The 18,509-nt window shown below is 34.2% G+C and overlaps 2 protein-coding genes across 4 annotated transcripts; one reads left to right on the top strand and one right to left on the bottom strand.

Moving 5' to 3' along the window:
* Nucleotides 1–2,462: 2,462 nt before the first annotated feature.
* On the top strand, nucleotides 2,463–14,819 carry aldh3b4 (aldehyde dehydrogenase 3 family, member B4). 3 transcript variants are annotated; one of them, XR_015491058.1, is made up of 11 exons: nucleotides 2,463–3,394; nucleotides 4,925–5,120; nucleotides 5,887–5,997; nucleotides 8,779–8,899; nucleotides 8,975–9,060; nucleotides 10,244–10,325; nucleotides 11,352–11,741; nucleotides 12,445–12,611; nucleotides 13,202–13,301; nucleotides 13,410–14,126; nucleotides 14,227–14,819. XR_015491058.1 is itself a non-coding variant. In XM_087253364.1 (10 exons), the coding sequence occupies exons 1-10, from the start codon at nucleotides 3,210–3,212 to the stop codon at nucleotides 13,607–13,609; spliced, it is 1,638 nt and encodes a 545-aa protein (XP_087109490.1). In that variant the 5' UTR covers nucleotides 2,702–3,209; the 3' UTR covers nucleotides 13,610–14,819. The 3 variants fall into 3 exon arrangements, 1 of the variants encoding a protein (XP_087109490.1); XR_015491059.1 differs by having other exon boundaries at nucleotides 2,702–3,394; nucleotides 11,352–11,843; nucleotides 12,418–12,611; XM_087253364.1 differs by having other exon boundaries at nucleotides 2,702–3,394; nucleotides 13,410–14,819.
* Nucleotides 14,820–15,173: 354 nt separating this feature from the next.
* mmab (metabolism of cobalamin associated B) lies at nucleotides 15,174–18,415 on the bottom strand. Its single transcript, NM_001082809.1, is given in 9 exon segments — nucleotides 15,174–15,438; nucleotides 15,523–15,582; nucleotides 15,697–15,761; nucleotides 16,673–16,770; nucleotides 16,861–16,933; nucleotides 17,629–17,686; nucleotides 17,794–17,887; nucleotides 18,061–18,128; nucleotides 18,252–18,415. Coding segments are annotated over 9 exon segments (702 nt in total). The 5' UTR covers nucleotides 18,353–18,415; the 3' UTR covers nucleotides 15,174–15,353.
* Nucleotides 18,416–18,509: the final 94 nt, after the last annotated feature.

Here is an 18,509-nt window from a genome sequence, read left to right on the forward strand (position 1 = left end):
AACACACAGAGTAAATATTACTGTATGTCTGAATAATAAAATATATAAATGTTGATTTGAATACTTTATTAATTGTTTACTAACTCATTTTGAATTGATCTAAAACCCACCAACTACTCTTAAATACAAATGGTTTTGTAAATAATGCAATACTTAATTCAGTAGTGAACGATTAGTAAGTAAAATTATGAATGCACAATTATTAAGCACATTATAAATGTGCTTATAAGTCAAAAATAGAAACTACACACTATGATCCTTTATTAAGCATTAGCAAATAGTGAATTCATTATTTGTTAAGCATCAACTCTACATTAATAAACGTTAGTAAGCAGTTTTTAGAAACAGCTACAAATGCTCTATTCTTGACTTAGAAGTACATTATATGTACTTAATGATTGTACTTTTATACTTTTAATCATTTCTTTTCATTAATAAATTAAGTATTGCATTATTTACAAACCAGTTAATTAAGAACAGTTGGAGATTTTTTAGAAATGATTCAGATTGAGTTAATAAATTGTTAATAAACTATTCAAATTAACAATTGTAATTTTTATTATTCTGGCATACTAATATTTACTTTGTATTTTAATGAAAGCTTTATTAAATCAACTTCATCCAGTTTTGTGACCTAATCTAAAATGAAGTCCTCACTTTAGATTAGGTCACAAAACTGGATGATTTATACTTCATAAATCCCTTATGAATGAAAATTATTAAATTCCGGGAAAAAACTGAAAATAAACGACTTTATTAATTTCAGAATATTTGAGGATACTCAAATGAAACTTTCAACTGAAAAATACATCTTTGCAACCCTATATCAAATACAAATTACTGTACAATTTAGACATCGCTAAATAGCATTGAAATGTTGCATCATAGTTTATTGTTAAATTATTATATTATTGTTTTATTAAATTTTTACAGTAATTTTACAGTAGTTTTATTTTTAGATAGGATTGCAAAGATTATTGTTCATTTGATACCAAGTCCTCACTTTAGGTTACATAGTAACCATACATAGTAACCATTACTATACACCTGAATAATAAAATATATAAAAAAAGTTGATTTCAGTAGTTTATTAATCATTTGATAACTCGTTCTGAATTATCTTAAAAACCATCAACTGCTCTTAAATACAAATGGTTTGTAAATAACGCGATACTTAATTTAGCAATGAAAAATTAATCACTCACAAATTATGAAAATACAATCATTAAGTACATTATACATGTGCTTATAAGTCAAGAATACAGCATTTATAACTGTATTTATAAACTGCTTACTAACGTCTATCATTGTAGAGTTCACTAGATGCTAATGCTTAATAAATGATTCAGAGTGTGTAGTTATTATAAAGTGTTACCAAAAATTTTAAATTTGTTATTCTTTTACTAAATCAAAATATTAAATATAGTTGAATGTGAATTATTGATAATACGTGCATGGGAAATAATAACTTGGTTCAGTACATTAGTAGTGTTTGTTGTACTAAATATAAACAACTATATATATGTATATATATATATATATATATATATATATATATATATATATATATATATATATATATATATATATATATATATATATATATATATATATATATATATAGTAAAACCTATACTCCAATGATGCAGAGCTTTTTAAAGGGATAGTTCACACAAAAATAAAAAAATGTACTCACTATTTACTCATCTTCAGGTGTTTCCAACCCTTTATGTGTTTCCTTTTTTCTTTGCAAGACAAAAGAAGATGCTTTGAAAAAAGCTGGAAACTGGTAACCATTAACATCCATAGTTGAAAAAGCAAATACTATGGAAGTCAATGGTTACAGGTTTTCAGCTTTCATCATAATATCTTCTAACAGAAAAAATAGAAACCAATAAAGGTTTAAAACAAGTCAGTAAACTATGACAGAACTTACTTTTTAAATAATTAATTTATTTAGTTGTAATGTTATCTTGGCATATCAAACACATCTTGTATTTGTTTTTGCATGTTAATCTTAAACCAGACTTTGTTTTTCTATTTCAAAACATAATTTCGTGTCATTGAATTTTTTTTTTTTTTGAGTGAATTATGACGTGCTCATTTCTTCTGCTTCAGTTTCGGGTCTCTAAAAGGCTGTAAATGGCTGTAGTTATTTCATAATATTTATTGTATGCAAACATTTATCCCATCGTATGCAGTATATGCAAACTTATAGTTGAACATTATCCGTCTGCCCCTCTCTCGCTCTACGTTCTCAAGGCATGGAAGTATTTTAAGATGCTTAGAAACCTTTGTAGAGAAATGGCTTTTTTTTTCCTGTATGCATTGCTGTTAATGTTAAGTTATAAACGTAATGTCCTAATGCACAAGGGCTTAGGCTCTGTCCCATAGCAGAGTTTGGTATTTAAATGAACTGACATTAACATGATGTTCCCTTTGAAAGATGTTCAAGTGCTCGTGGATGAGAAACGTGTTTGACATGATGATGTAAATGCAAAAATATTAACAAAAAGAGACTTTATGAACCGTACGGTGAAGCGACTCACCGGGATTTCTTGATGTCACAGAATCTTGCTCTCTTTCTCTCCGATAGGGATGCAGCAACCTTTAAAACTGTCTGGTCTCTATTCATTTTGCCTGATAAAGAAGTGTCTTGAATTTGGTTGCACTACATGAACTGCAGGTTGTTCTATACACAGTATGTTACAAAAGCAATGGCATTGTAAAGTTATCCAAGTGTACAGTAATATTTCCTCTGTAAAATGTCAACTTAATTGTCGGTCAATCATGTTAAACATTTGAATATCCAAATCTTAAAACATTACTAAACAACAGAATGTTTACTGTCATTTATTTTTAGATATTATTTGATTTCTGGTGTTTATTAAAAGAGACTTAACCCAAAAATGAAAATTCTTGCTATGTAATGTAGATAATTCAAATGTTTTGGTCCCCTTTAATTTATATGTGTATTTTTCTCATACTATGGAAGTTAATGTGGACCAGCAACTGAAGTGCATTTATATTTCATGATAGTGATTTTATTTATTTATAGGATATGTGATGTGTGTTGTAAGGACAACATGCTATGAAGCTGTATAACTCAAAGCAAATGTGACAATCACATGTTCACAGTGTCTGCTCCAGGTAAATCTGTTTATATAACTCTCACAGTTCTCTTAAGCTCTTTTGCACTATTGTAACCTATGGTGCCTTTCATTGAGTTTTCCTCCCAGTCTGTGTGTCGATCAGTCCCAGAGGCTGAAGTTACACTCTCCCGTGGTGCACTGCTGGATGCGCTGTGCTGGTATTTGGGGTGTTTTCAAAACCGAAGAACCATGAGCTCCCCGCCAAGCCCTTCTCCAACCAGGTGGTTCAAAGCCCTGCGGAGGTTAGTGTGTTTTATTTTTTTATTGTTTGTTTATTTGTTTATTTATTAATTTATTTTATTTATGCACCCACCTAATTTATTACATAGGACAAAACAAAATATATAAGTAAATTAGCAAAAAAAATGTATGCACAAAGCAAGCATAATGCAAATAATTAGTACATTTTCAACTTGTTTAGTGAAAATAAAAATTCAGGTAAAAAAAAGGTTAATAAATTTTCAATTGTCATTGTCAAAACCATCTGTTTTTGTAAAAATAAATAAAACAAATATTCTGACCTGTGTTGCTTATTATCTATAACATAATAATAGGTTGTACTAGTAGTTTTGAATAGTATTTTTTAGTTTATATATTTTGTTAAAAACTAAAGCTGGAGACAAAGAAATTTATTTTAGCCCCTGCTAAAATGTGCTAAAGAAAACTTGCAAGTTTGGGATTTTTATATGTTTGTTTTACATAAATAAATAAATATATATTTTTTCTATGTAAAAATTTACAGATAAATAACAAATATTAAGAAAGGTCATATTTAGAAAATGAAAAATGTAAATATTAGTAAATATATATATATATATATATATATATATATATATATATATATATATATATATATATATATATATATATAAATATATATTATTATTATTATTAGCTGTTCTTTTTTTTTTTTTAGTTTAGTATTATTGACATGGTAACTCGGCTATAATAGCCTCCTCTAATTTGCTTTTTTTTTACTTAAAACATTTGTTTTACTCATTTTAAATATGTTTTAATATTTTTGTAGAATTATTTTTACATTATTTGATTCTTGATCTGAAAAAATGAATGAATGAAGGAAAGAAATACAGTTGCAATCAGAATTATTAACCCCCCTGAATTATTAGCTCCCCTGTTTATTTTTTCCCCAATTTTTGTTTAACAGATTTTTTTAAACACATTTCTGAACATAATAGTTTTAATAACTCATTTTTTAATAACTGATTTTTTTTTATCTTTGCCATGATGACAGTACATAATATTTTACTAAATATTTTTCAAGACACTTCTATACAGCTTAATAGGACATTTAAAGGCTTAACTAGGTTAATTAGGGTAGGCAGAATATGGTAATTAGGCAAGTTATTGTATAAAGATTGTTTGTTCTTTAGACAATCAAAAAATATATAGCTTAAAGGGGCTAATCATTTTTACCTTAAAACTGTTAAAAAAATTAAACTGCTTTTATTCCAGCTAAAATAAAACAAATAAGACTTTCTCCAGAAGAAAAAAATATTATCAGACATACTGTGAAAATGTCCTTGCTCTGTTAAACATCATTTGGGAAATATTAAAAAAAGAAAAAAAATTCAAAGAGGGGCTAATAATTCTGATTGCAACCGTAGATTATTTAAAAGAGCTGAAATCTTTTGTAACACTTTAAATGTCTTTAGTTGATTTCGGTCAATTTAATGCATCCTAGCTGAATAAAGGTTTTCATTTGCTAAACCGTCTTAATGACCTCAGACATAACAGGTTGGGTTGTATTGCAGGTCGAGGGTGGAGGATGTGTGTGTGAAGACTGGAGTATCTGTATGTTCAGAGGTCTTGAGGAGAGCCAGAGCAGCTTTCAGCGCGGGCCGAACAGCCCAGGATACTTTCAGACTGGCTCAGCTCGAGGCTTTGCTGCGCATGCTGATGGACCACGAGTGTGACTTTGTGGATGCTCTTGGAAGGGATGTGCACAAGGTTGGTATTATTTCCCTTTACAGCCTACTTTAAGTAGTGTGCTAAAGACAGTATTGCTTGCATTTTACACCCAATATTGAGTGATAAAAATAGTTGAGACAAAGATCACAGCAGAGGAGTCATCACCTTTAAATATCTGATTCATTCAAGAATAATAATAATATGGAGACTTGCTATTCTTGAATGAATGAATGCATGATTCAGTGGTTCATTAAGTGTAGTTTCATGTGTGGAAATATTACTTCATATTTTTTGCAGCCTTTTATATTTGTGTGCAAAAATTTTTTTCGCATAATATTATTTCAAGAGTTAACACTTAGATACGCTTGACGTTAATAGCAGGTTTGGCATGGTGTAACCCTGAGCTCGGAGATAATTGAGCGCAAGGCTCCTGCCTGGTCAGTAAGCATATGAAGATCATGTTGGTCTTGAGAGCTCCCCTTAGAAAAGGGAGGAAAAGGAGGAGATGGGGTAGAAGGGGGGATTCTTCCAAAATGAAAATTTATTGTAAGCTTGGATCAATCTGATTGGATTATTGCTGATTATGGATGAGAATCCAGCCATGCTCAATCATATCACGTGCTCCTCTCGAAATTAGTACATGAAACTTCACTTATTCAATCATTTTGGTATGGAAATGCATTCCATAGAATCTGAACTTCATTAAACAGTCTTTACATATGCATTGATTCATAGATTCAGCTAATATTAATTTTTTTGAATTCTTTTATTGAAATTAAATGATTTTTTGGGATGTTTCTCACAGCCTCGCTTTGAAACTGTGATGTCAGAGCTGCTGGTAGTCAAAAACGAGGCTCTGCATGCCATTAGCAACTTGAAGAAATGGATGGAGCCTCAACGCATTGAACGTGACTGGGTATGAACTGAGAGACTGAAATAGCAACATATAAGTAAACCTAGATTTGTTATTTGGAATCTTATGTTTTGTGCATGGATTACCAGGTGCCAGAAATATGTTCATTCCCTGAGACACAAAGCTGCACATTGTGTTTTTAAGCTAACCAAAGAAGCTTATGACGAAGACCACAACCAGCATTCCTGTCCCAGCATTAGCAAGCTATTTGTTTTTGCCTTGACAAACATACGCCACGCAGTCCAATAATGATGACTATTAAACCTTCTGATGCCCTTTTTTATGTTGTACATCTTATCTTGTCATCCCTTTCACTGTTCTTAAAGGGACAGTTCACTAATAATGAAAATATACTCACTATTTACTCATCTTTCACTTGCCTTTTTTAATCCATCCATTCATTCGAGAGCACTTAGCTTTGATTAGCTTAGCATAGTATCATTGAATCGGATTGTTAGACCAAAAAATTAGTTTCAATTATCTTCCTATTTAAAATTTGACACTTCTGTTGTGTACAAAGACTGATGTATTCACGTTTATCTGACCTATCACATTGAAAACTCTAGTTATTCGTTCATTCATTCATTTTCTTTTCGGCTTTGTCCCTTTATTATTCAGGGGTCAACACAGCGGAATGAACTGCCAACTTATCCACTATATGTTTTACGTAGCGGATGCCCTCCCAGCTGAACCCAGCACTGGGAAACACCCATACACTCTTGCATTCACACACATACACTAAGGCCATTTTAGCTTATTCAATTCACCTATATTTGGACTATGGAGGAAACTGGAGCACCCGGAGGAAACGCGAACATGGTAAGAACATGCAAACTCCATACAGAAAAGCCAACTGACTCGGTTGGCGCTCGATTGTGCTACCCGCTGTGCCACTCTTGAAAACCCTATTTAAAGGCCTTTTTTCATGATCTCAATACAGTAATGTTCCATTTGTTAACATCAGTTGATTTAACTAAAGTTAGTGTAATGTAGTGGTTCTCAATTCCAGTCCTCAGGCCTCCCTTGCTCTGCACATTTTATATCAGTGCAGCCCAAATCACATACGTATGCACTATTCTATGCCATTTTGTAGTATAAATAGTGTAAGTAGTGCATTCACACTCACAACACTAAAAAGAATAAGTGCACTTCAAATACCTGGATGATGCACCTATTCAACTGTTAAAAAGTGTGGATTGTTGAACACTTCGCTACTACTACAGCTACTGCTTTGCTCACACAATTTAAGGGCAGAGCTTTCCTGAAAGGTAGGGGTGTGGGCCGCGTGGCTAAAGGTTTTTCATTGGTCAAAAAGTTTATATTTATTAATGCTAATTGGCCACATTTAACCGGAAAGATTACCTTTAACCAATTAAAAACCTTTTGTCACGGCCCTTTCTTTCTGGCTCCCCCAACGCTGATTGGCCAGCGCATTTACCAGAAAAGGTACCTTCAACCAATAAAAAACCTTTTGCCATGCACTTTATATTTTGGCCTCTCCTACCTTTTACCACACCCATTTCTCCAGACTGCAGCTACCCCTAACTCGAGCTTTTGGGCACGGATGTTGGAATAGTTTATTTATTTTGGATTGTGAAAGCAAAATTCTCTTAAGAGAGTGATAATTCTGCCTCTCAATGGTGATTACGTTTATACTAATGGCGGGTATTATTTGGAAGTTTGGTCATTTATTTAACTAACGTAAATTTGGCAACCGTCTGATGTCACCAGGGAAACGGTTTGAAATTCCAATTAGTAAAATAAAATTAGTGTACCATTTGGGACGACAATACATAAATACTATGCATATAAGTGCATAAGTTCATAGTGTATAGTGTGCCTTTTGGGACGCAGCTGTCTCTATTATGACTCACAAGGATCTCAATAACGAGCGGATCTGAATCAGGAGTGTTAATTAGGAAAGACGTACAAAATATTTATAAAATGTGCATGGCGGGGATGCCCAAGGACCGGACTTAAGAAACACTGGTGCAATGGCGACTACAAAATCATTTGTTAATTTTTGTGATGTAAATTTTGCAGTTGATGCCTAATAACTCATTAAACACAAAAGTCGTAATTAGGGCTACACCTGCATGGTTGCCTGCATAGTCGCTGGTTCAAATCCCGGCTGTGTCAGTTGGTATTTCTGCATGGAGTTTGCATGGTCTCCTCATGTTCTTGTGGGTTTTTATTTAGGAGCTCCAGTTTCCCCCACAATCCAAAGACATGCACTATAGGTGAACTGAATAAGCTAAATTGACAGTAGTGTATGAGTGTGTGTGAATAAAAAAGTGTGTATTGGTGTTTCCCAGTACTGGGTTGTGGCAGGAAAGGCATCCGCTGTGTAAAACATATGCTGGAATAGTTGGCGGTTCATTCCACTATGAATAAATCAGAGACTAAGATGAAGGACAATGAATGAATGAATGAATGAATGAATGAATGAATGAATGAATGAATGAACTTGTATTTTATAAATTAACCGTAACATATAACTATAATAAGCCACCGTGTCGCCACAGCTTAGGTCAATATCATGATAAAAGCTTCAGCAATTAATCACAAGTAAATTCGATACCAGCAGAAGCCTGCTTTCGAGGAGGAAGATTGGACACTTCAGTACTACACAATCAGACATTACTAGCCAATTATGTCAGACAATAATGGCCAAAGACACAAATGTAACGAAGCATTTTGTTAGCATTTTTAGAGTGTTTTCTTAAAGATGTTATTTTCTCTGTTTTCCTTCTGGGAGGTGAATTCTGTGTGCTTTTTCCCCAGGCTACAGCATTTGATGAATGTGTCTTGGTAAATGAGCCCCTGGGTTTAGTATTGATCATTGGGAACTGGACCAGTCCTCTCCAGCTCTGTCTCGTGCCTTTAGTAGGTGCCATTGCAGCTGGTAAGTTTGTGTTCTTACAGATGATGAGAAATCAGTTTACATGGGCTGCATTTGTATATTTCTTGTTTTTTTTAGGTAACTGTGCAATTATCAGCCCATCTGAAACCTGTACACATACAGCTGGGCTCCTGCACAGACTCATACCTGCGTATCTGGACAATGTGAGAAAATGACTACATTGAGTGATCTTGGATTGTGTGTGTACTACACCACCTGACTTAAGTCTTGTCGCCTATCAAAGTTTTGGGAACAACAAATAATAACTTGACTTCTAGTTGATCATTTGGTATCAAGTGTCTTATATGAAAGGCATAGCCTCTACATTACACTTATTTCACCAAAATAAAATATGATCATGCCTTGATTTTTAATTATTTAGTTAGGACAATAAGGTCTGACTTTGCTTAGACAAAAGTCTTTGTCATTTAACACAAATACTGTATAGAATAAAAAGTCATAGTGCAGTGGAAAAATAATTAATATTGTCTATAACTCCTATAACTCCTAATTAATATTGTCTATAACTCCTATAAGCTCCTATAAGCTTGGAGGACTGCATCCATACATCACTGCACCAAATTACACTGAACAGAGCTAAACTGAACTGAACTGAACTTAAACACTAAAACCTGAACCACACTGTTCCAGTTACTATGACCATTTATGTGAAGCTGCTTTGACACAATCTACATTGTAAAAGCGCTATACAAATAAAGCTGAATTGAATTGAATTGAATACATCTCCGCAATGACTCAAATAACTTATTAATAAAGTCATCTGGAACGGCAAAGAAAGCGTTCATGCAGGACTCCCAGAGCTCATCAAGATTCTTTGAATTCATCTTTAATGCCTCCTCCTCCATCTTACCCTAGACATCCTCAATAATGTTCATTTCTGGAGACTGGGCTAGCCAATCCTGGAGCACCTTGACCTTTTTTGCTTCCAGGATCTTTGATGTGGAGGCTGAAGTATGAGAAGTGATGTTTTGTTACCTCAAGCTGTTGATTTTCCCATCGAGTCTGCAGATCTCTTGCATGCCCCATACTGAATGTAACCCTAAATCAGGATTTTTCCTTCAGCAAACTTGACTGATTTCTGTGAGAATCTTGGGTCCATATACTGTAGGTTCCAATAGATCTTCTGCAGTATTGGTAATGATTGAGATGCAGTTCAACAGATGATTCCTTGGAAGAATCTACCCCCTGCCACTTTTCCAAATGATCAACTAGAAGTGAAGTTGGTATTTGTTCCTCCTACAAGTGGGATTTACCTGAATTTTGTCAGGTAGTATATATATATATAGTAGTTTTGTACATTCGTTTTACATGTTCTTCATCTTTTAGGAGTGCTTCCACTCTGTTATAGCAGCAGCACATGAAATTCCAGAAATAGTGGATCTTAAATTTGATTATGTGTTCTTCTCTGGTAAGTACTAGCTGATTTTTTAAGTATTTTCATATTGCAATTTTGTTGAAGATTTTCTTATTGAAAAATTTGACGGTGCTCTTATCTAAGAAATTAAAATTGTTGTAAAGTACAAAACTTTTATTTAAAACTAAACTAAATGTACAGTTACTTTTGATCACATCCTTAAATTAAAATGTTTATTTCTTTAAATAAATAATGCATGAAAAAAATGAAAACAGTTGAACAGTTAAATGTAGATATATATTGAATAATCTCTCTTTTAATATCTAAAGTTTTAAAAGGCTCTTTACTGACACTTTTGATGACATGTATCCTTGAACAAAAATATATATTTCTAAAAAAATGGATAAAATGATATTCTCATATAATTTCATATTAATAATAATAATATTATTATATAAATATATAATATTGGCGACTGGTGGCTCAGTGGGTAGCATGATTGGCTCACAACAAGAAGGTCATTGGTTCTAACCGTGGCTGGGTCAGTTAGCGTTTCTAAACGGAGTTTGCATACTCCCCCCGTGTTGATGTGGGTTTCATCTGGGTGCTCTGGTTTCCCCCACAGCCCAAAGACATGCGCTATAGGTGAATTGGGTATGCTAAAATTGGCTGTAGAGTATGAGTGTGAATGAGAGTGTATGGATGTTTCCCAGTGATGGATTGCAGCTGGAAGGGCATCCACTGCATAAACCTTATGCTGGATAAGTTGGCAGTTCATTCCGCTGTGGCGACTCCAGATTAATAAAGGGACTAAGTTTAAGTTATGTTGAAAATAATGTGTATGTATTCAACTAGGGTCTGCTTGTTTTGACACGTTATTTAAAGCATGTGGCTAAGAAAAAAAAATTTTTGATGGGGAAAGTAAAAAAAAAATTGTGCTGGGCACTTAAAAAATAGAAAAAAAGAATAAAATTCTCACACTTCACAGGGCTCAAACTAAGTGCTGCAGCTTTATGGATTTATGTATTTGTAAGGTTTTTGTGTTAAAAGTCAATTGTACTAACAACTGTTTGCTTTCAGGCGATAAAGAGGACGGGATTAAAGTGGCTCAAGCTGCTGCTCGCACCCTGGCTCGGATTACTTTGGTGCTGCGCGTTAAAAATCCTTGCTACGTTGACAGTCAGTGTGACATCAACACCACAGCTCGGCGCATTACCTGGGCGCGATTCCACAATGCTGGCCAAAGTGCTGTGGCTCCTGACTACATCCTGTGCCATGCAGAGGCCAAAGAAAACCTCCTGCAGGCTCTGCGCTGCTCACTCCAGCAGTTTTATGGCACTGATCCCCGGGAGTCCCGGAGCTTTGGCAGGATAGTGAATGAGGAGAACTTCAGCAAGGCCAAAGAGCAGCTCTGGGGATCTGGAAAGGTCATCATAGGGGGTCAGGTCAATGAGATAGAGAGATACATTGGTGAGTGAAGGCAGACTATAACTGTGGTAACATTATTTTGATGATCCGCTTTAAACATTTTGTTAACTATGAGTCTAACTTTGAAATTTGATTACAGCTAGAGTAGTATTAGTTAAACTATTGATTACTGAATAATATCAGCTAACACTTTATTCAGCAGACATTATTCTGACTATCAACTTCATAACACAGTCAGGCCCACTTGAACCTGTAAGATAGATAGGTAGATAAATAAATAAAAAATAAAAAAAAAGATAGATAGATAGATAGATAGATAGATAGATAGATAGATAGATAGATAGATAGATTGATAAATAGATAGATAGATTTTTATTAAAATATGAACTATTTATTTTAAGGTAAATAAACTGTATTTTTTTATTTACAATAGGTAAGTTCTTTAAATACCTTTAGGTATAGAATTTATTTTCTCCTTAAATATTATAATCGTAATATATATGAAAATAATCCAACCATTTCAGTTATAAATCCAACCATTGGTGCCATTTTCACCACAACAAAATGTTTTGACTCTTAAAATTGTAAGTAAAAAGAATAATAAGATGAAACAGAACTTAATATTGATGGGGAAACAAAATGTAATAAGGATTTTTTCCATTTCCAATTAAACTTCAAAAATGCTTAAAATTATTAAGAAAAAAACATAATATTACAGGTATTTTTTCTTTTCCCTAAAATGAAGCACCAACTGTCCTGATGGATGTCATGGAGTCCGATCCGATCATGCACCAGGACGTTTTTGGTCCCATCCTTCCCATACTGACAGTCCAGGATGCAGACGAGGCTGTAGCTTTCATCAACTCCAGAGAGAAACCACTATGTGTTTATGCTTACTCTAGCAACAACAAGGTAAACAACCTCCCCTATAGCTATTTACTGTTTACTCACTAGAAATGTTTATAAAATGATATCTGGGGCTGCACGGTGGCGCAGTGGTCAGCATGATCGCCTCACAGCAAGAAGGTCACTGGTTTGAGCCTCGGCTGGGTCAGTTGGCATTTCTGTGTTTATTTTTCATGTTCTTTCCGTGTTCGCGTGGGTTTTCTCCAGGTGCTCCGATTTCCCCTCAAGTCCAAAGACATGTGATAAAAGTGAATTAAGTAAGCTAAATTAACCGTAATGGATGTGTGACCCCAGATTAATAAAGGGATTAAGCCGAAAAGTAAATGAATGAATGAATGAATAAAATGAGATCCTGTATTCTGTTGATATCAAAAAAGATAAGTTGAAAACCTGTAACCATTGACTTCCAATGTAGAAAAACAAACACTATGGAAGTCAATGGTTACAGGTTTCCACCTTTCTTCAGAATATTTTCTTTTGTGTTCAGCAGAAGACACTTAAACAAGGCGAGTAAATGATTTTTGGGTGAACTGTCCCTTTAAGTTCACAATATGTAGTGCAATATTACCATCTCATTCATATCCTGTGCAACTAAGGTGATCTCCAAGATAATGAATGAGACATCCAGCGGGAGTTTTTGTTCAAATGACAGCGTCTTACAGAGTGTGATGGTGGGTCTGCCATTCGGAGGAGTTGGTGAGCCACTCTTTGACATCTGATTATAACACAGACAAAGACTTTTGGCTATTGAGTCTAACTGTCATAGAAGTAGGCTTTGGTAAACATTCCGATTTTGATTGACAGGTGCCAGTGGGATGGGCTCATATCATGGTCGCTACAGTTTTGATGCATTCTCCCATAAGAAGTCGTGTCTTCTGCGCAGCACTCGGATTGAGTGCATGACAGTCTTGCGTTATCCACCTTATGAGGACCGTAACCTGTCTCTGGTCAGTCTGGCCAGCTTTCTAAATCTGAAGGGTCAAGGTTGGTGCACTATCTTGTAAAAGTGGTTGAGAGCAATTAATGGACTAAATATTAATCTGAAAACATCTCCTATCTCTAAAAACAAGTTGTAAACATTTTAAAACAAACAAGTTTGTTTTAAAAGATGGGGGATGTTTACTGATTCTGTGCTGTGATGTTGTATTCAGCTTTCTGTAAGCTTCGGTACATCCATAGAGATTGTACTGTATCTTCAGGGACAGTCCTTTTAAGAGGGACCTGCATATCCATTTATTCATTTAGCATGAGTTATTCCTTCAGAGGAGAAAACTAAATGGGTGCTGCTGGTTATGGAATCATGTAAAATTGCAAACATACACCAGCATCATTTTTATTTTTGAAATCAAATTTTATATTTATTAATTGAGGTTAAATCAAGGGACTGTTCACCCAAAAATGACTCTCCCTTTCTTTTTCAAAACCTTTTTTTTTTCTTTTTTTAAAGTTTTTTTCTTCTGTTGGACATAAAATAAGATATTTTGAAGAATACTTGTCGATGGCACCTATTTTTTGAACTAAGTTGTTGAATGTCAACAACCAACATTCAGGATCATTATTTTGTGTTGAACAGAAGGAAGAAACTCACATGAGGATAAATAAATAAGTATGTAATTTTCAGTTTTGGGTGAATTATCTCTTTAAATTGACCAGAACTAAATACATTTTACAATGTTATAAAGTTCAAAATAAAAAGTTCTTTGAACTTAATATGGGTGTTTTTAACATTGGCAATAAAAAAAGGTTCTTGAGCCCCAAATCAACATATATTAGAATGATTTCTGAAGAATCGTGTGATATGTTATGATGCTGAAAATTTGTACTCACAAGAATAAATACATTTGTTTGAAAATACATTAAATTTCCCCCTATTTTAATGAATAAATAAATGGAGTTAATAGGGGAATAGGGAGATTAAAAAAGTATTTATAAATGTTTTTTAAAACTGTTGTAAAATATAGTCCATTTAAAAACAGAACTGATTTATTTAGACCATGACGTATTACAAAATTCTCATGTAATTTCTGCAATATCATCTATTTTTTTTTATTTTACTTACATTTTATTTTATTTTACATCAAATTGTGTTTTATGTAGTGCTTTTGTTGTTGTTTGTCTATTGAGATGTCTAATCTATTTTTGTCTCTGCCTTTTATTCCTTTCCCACTTGTTAAACGACAATCACTTATATTAAAACAATGACAGTTTACAACATCAAGCAGCACAAGTTGTTTTGTTTTGCTAAAAATAAATAAAAGGGATAGAAGTCCTGAAACATTTAAGTTACAATGGCTGTGCCACTCATACGTCAGACATAAGGTGGATGGAAAATTCAGCTTTTTAGTCAGTAAAATCACAGAAAGGTCAGTGAATTTGACATTTGGCTTGAAGTGGGAACCCTGGTATTAATATATTGATCTGATAAAAGAAACATAGTTTTCAGGATAGAGACTATTTTGCCACAGTATTTCCTTCATATAAAATGTACCTTTTTTAAGTTGGTTAATAGTTGTGAACATGAATGTAGTTAGCATAAAGTTTAAATCAGATATTTTCAGCCACTCCATCTCCATTAAAATGTAATTGATATTTTAATAATTCCACATGACTGTTATCTATTAAGTATCCTGAACAGACATTGCCTTAATGATTATTGATCCCTAAAGTGTCTGAATACATGTACACAAATGCGCACATATAAATAAACATAAACAAATTGTTCAAATTCAAGTTTGCTGTCTTCGTCCTTTAGTCCTGCCTTTTGTAGATGGTTTCTGCATTACCGTCTTTCATTGCAGCATATCTAGCAACTGTGAACAAGTAGTCACTCAATCTGCAGAAAGAAGCAATCATTTTTTACTGACATGACTTTTATGTATCCTTATGCAAACATATGGTTAAAATATGCTCATCATACCTGTTCAGATATTTGGCAACTTCAGGATCTGTCTCACCTGAACGGACAACAGGAGCGACACTGCAATAGATATATTTGATATGAACACAGCTATAAAGTAATGCAAGTCTAATAAGCAAATTGTATATATGAATATTCTCTATGCCTGTGTGTGTGTATATATATTAGACTGACCAGCGTTCAGCTCGTCTGCACACTGCTCTGGCCACATGTAGAGCTGCACTGCTTTTACCGCCAGACTGCAAAATGAACATGAGATGAAATGGTTTTCTCTCAGTAATTGACTGTGAGGACCATCGTGGAGATTATGTAACCATATTTATACAACAGTTCTGTCTGGTTCTCTTAGCTAATTGGCTGATAGCCGTGATATATTTAAGTAATATCAGCACCCGTACAGCCTCTTTACCCTTTGTGTATTACTCCGCTCACATACAGCCAGCAAAAAGCAGACACTACAGATCTAAAGTTTAAAAGATGCTTGCTTAGCTTTTTAACTGTCAGCTTTTGACTTGAATCCAACGCGGAAGAAAGTAGTTCCTCATACAAAAGGGTTTTTGAGACTCTCGATGTTTGGTTTTGTTTTTATATACACAATTATGCCGTCAATCCGTTGTATAAACGCAATATCACACTCGTAGCAGTGCGATATGGCTGTATATCGGCACTGGTGGGGGCACTATGGCAGTGTGATATTGCTTATTTATATAACGTACTAGGGCTGCACAATATTGGAAACATCTGACATTGCCATATTCTGTTTTACTGCGATATTTATTGCGATTTGAATATAGTCTCACCAAACGATTTGAATAGCTCTATTTGGAAATATTTCATTAATTTAGATCAACTGGGATGATCTAGTCTTTTTCCATGGAGTGCAGAAATCCTAATAAATTCACAAACAAAATTTATTAAATAAACAGTGCTTTATGATTTTCTGGGGTGTCTAACAGTATTCAAGTACAGAAATTTTATAATCAAATGTAAAATAACATGGTCAGCATTGCATAAATAATAATCAAATTCTATATGATAGTATAATAGTATAATACATCTTTAATAAATAATCTAATCCTGCAATGAGACTATTGCAGATACACACATTGCAATATTGTTGCAAAAATGAAATATTCGGGACAATACATACAGGGAGTATGAAGCTGGTGAGCGGCGGAAGCTCCTCTGTGAAGGAATCAATCCACTTCTCCAGTTCAGACACAGACTGAGAGCTGAACTTCGTTTTGGCTGTTTGAAGCAGGAACATCAGAATAAGGCTTATCTTTGCGATTTAAATATTTGCCGTTACATAGAAAACCATCCTGCAGTTCTGCTTACTAATGTGACTCTCTCTTGCTGATGAGCGAGGAGTGGCGATATTGGATCCTACATCCTGAAGTACACACTGGATCTGTATAAAAGAGAGAAGCATATGGACATTTAAGCCATCTTCCACCTTCGTAAAATCTTAATCGTAAAATGGGCTTGAAAATGTAAATTAATTCTGGGCGGAAGGCCTAAAATTTTTTTAGATGGCATTTTGTATATAAAACTAAGGTAATAATATTGTAACTTATACTCAGCTTCTAATACAGGCTGACAATTTTGCTTTATATTCCTCAATGTGGTATTTGGATTGCTAGAGAGGTATTCATTTAGTTTTTCCTGTAGGTGTTGTGCCAGTAACAATTGATTTGCATTTACTGAATCACCAAAGACCTCAGTTTCAGCTTTAAACTCTTTAATGTTCATCTAAAGAAAGAAGTCAGTAACACTTTCGTTTAATTACCAGTTCTTGCTATTTATTAGTGGCTTATTTACCTGCCTGTTATTACAATACTGGTTGTTTATTATTAGTAGTACATATTCTTCACAATTCTATTCTACATCCCTGATCCCACCCACTACCTAATCCCAACTACTTCATTAATAACTATTAATAAGCACCAAAATGGAAGTTTATTTAGCTAAAAGTAATAGCTCATGTTTTTTAATAGCGAGAGTAGTAGTGTGACCAAAAAGACCCTTACATGAGTGAGTAAATTAATAACAAATTTACACTGTGTTGGGGTGAACTATCCCTTTAAAAGTAACTGTGAGGCAAACCTTCTCCAGCTGATCTGTGAGTGAATGGCCGCTGTCAATGCAAAATTCTCGTGCTAACCTGAAAGACACAGAGTCATTTTATTGGTGGAAATCTACTGCATTCATCATTTTAGACCTAAAAGTCATTTGTCCAGCACATTGCGCTTCATTAACTCTATCCATTACCCTATTGCTGATGATAATTCATCTGTTGTTCCCAAAGCATCAAATATATGATCCTCCTTGGGTCTCCTCTCACCTGTGAAGGTACTGGAGAAACCTAATGAGGCGAGACAATGGAAGCAAGCCAATGTTTACACAAACCCGGATGGGACTTTCAATTTGACATGCAACTGCAGCAGCATCACATATTTAGTAAACATAATGTTGATCGTTTAAACTACAATATGAGCTGTCAAGACAAAATATGCTTATAATATGAACGTAAATAACCTTTATCCCCAGTTTTAGTGTATATCTTGGGAATTCTTCTGTTTTCCTCTGATGTACTGCTGGCATATCTTGGGAAAGTAAGAGAATGACTTTAATATGCATACTATTTAAAAAAATGCACTGTCGTTTTTGGCTATATTGGGCTAAACACATGGTATGTGGTCTTCAGATAGTTTTAAAAACTGTTTTACCTTCCTCTATCCCCACACACACGCATCTGCTTTATGTTCATACATGTCCCTAAGCGAAAGACACGGTGAAGACTTGTGGACCTGGTAACGAGAGATGACATTTTAACACGCTAAAACATTTCCATTCGCGCTTCTTGTATTTTCGATTCACACATTTGACTCCTTATGCTGCCCGTAGACGGGCGTTCTATCACGCAACCAAATGACGCGAGGTGGTTCGAAAAGCGATTGGTGTTTCCAGAGTCGGCGACCATGAGA

This window comes from Danio rerio, chromosome 5, assembly GCF_052040795.2.
Source record: "Danio rerio strain M-AB ecotype USA chromosome 5, GRCz13ab, whole genome shotgun sequence".
Taxonomy (NCBI): Eukaryota; Metazoa; Chordata; class Actinopteri; order Cypriniformes; family Danionidae; genus Danio; species Danio rerio.

Coding starts and splice junctions, on each gene's coding strand:
- aldh3b4 (XM_087253364.1), top strand. CDS start 3,210: ATGGTGCCTTTCATTGAGTTTTCCTCCCAGTCTGTGTGTCGATCAGTC. Junction 5,121..5,886: donor TTGGAAGGGATGTGCACAAG/GTTGGTATTATT, acceptor TGTTTCTCACAG/CCTCGCTTTGAAACTGTGAT. Junction 9,061..10,243: donor TACCTGCGTATCTGGACAAT/GTGAGAAAATGA, acceptor TTCATCTTTTAG/GAGTGCTTCCACTCTGTTAT.